At 55.2% G+C, this 757-nt stretch overlaps 1 protein-coding gene across 1 annotated transcript; it reads right to left on the bottom strand.

The window, feature by feature from the left end:
* LOC110034490 (caffeoylshikimate esterase) lies at nucleotides 1–730 on the bottom strand (the record flags this gene model as incomplete). Its single annotated transcript, XM_020738747.1, is given in 1 exon segment — nucleotides 1–730. A coding segment is annotated over 1 exon segment (620 nt), but the record flags the coding sequence as incomplete, so codon positions are not given.
* Between the last annotated feature and the right edge of the window lie 27 nt (nucleotides 731–757).

Raw genomic sequence — 757 nt, 5'->3', positions numbered from 1 at the left:
CCTACCATATTCTTCTCCGGCATCGATTCCCAAGTATCGGCGAGCCCAAACAAAAGACCATACATGAAGAGCCGGATCCGAGAGGGCTGCATGTCTTCTGGGATCTGGATGAGGGGAGCTGAAAGGATGATGCCGGACCAGAGATCAGCATCCATGGACTTGAAATAGATCAAGAGGGTTACCAGACCGCCCATCGATTCGCCGAAGAGGAAGGCGGGAAGGGAAGAGAAATCCGGTCGCCGACGGACGGAGGAGAAGAAGAACAAGGGAGCCGCGGCGATGGAGTCGAGATCTCCGACGTAGCATCGGAGGCCATCAGATCGGCCGTGGCCCAGTAGATCGGCGCAGAACACGGCGTAACCCCATTGAGCGAAAGAGATGGCTATCTTTTGAAAGAGCCAGCCGGAATCGGAGGCGTAGCCGTGGGTCATGAAGACGGAGGCCTTGACAGCGAGGAGTTCGCCGGTTGAGGGGTCGATGGGGAAGAAGGATTGGGTGAAGAGGCGGCCGTGAGGGGTGGAGAAGTAGGATTGGTGGTTGCGGATGTTTTGGGAGGCGTAGTACTCCTCTGGTTCTGGGGAGTCGCCCCAGAAGTAACGCGGCGAAGGTTCAGATCCCATTTTCTTCTCCGACTCCGGCGTTATGCTTCGGTATGATATAGTTATTTGGTTCGGGGGAGGGATTTCTCCACCTACTGATGTTTAGTGAAGAGAGACGATACTGCGATCTACCGATAAACTGCTGGACGAAATGACAG

This window comes from Phalaenopsis equestris, unplaced genomic scaffold (genome assembly GCF_001263595.1).
Source record: "Phalaenopsis equestris unplaced genomic scaffold, ASM126359v1 Scaffold188714, whole genome shotgun sequence".
Taxonomy (NCBI): domain Eukaryota; kingdom Viridiplantae; phylum Streptophyta; class Magnoliopsida; order Asparagales; family Orchidaceae; genus Phalaenopsis; species Phalaenopsis equestris.
Note: the sequence above shows the minus strand (reverse complement) of the source record. Positions and strands in the feature narration are given on the sequence as shown.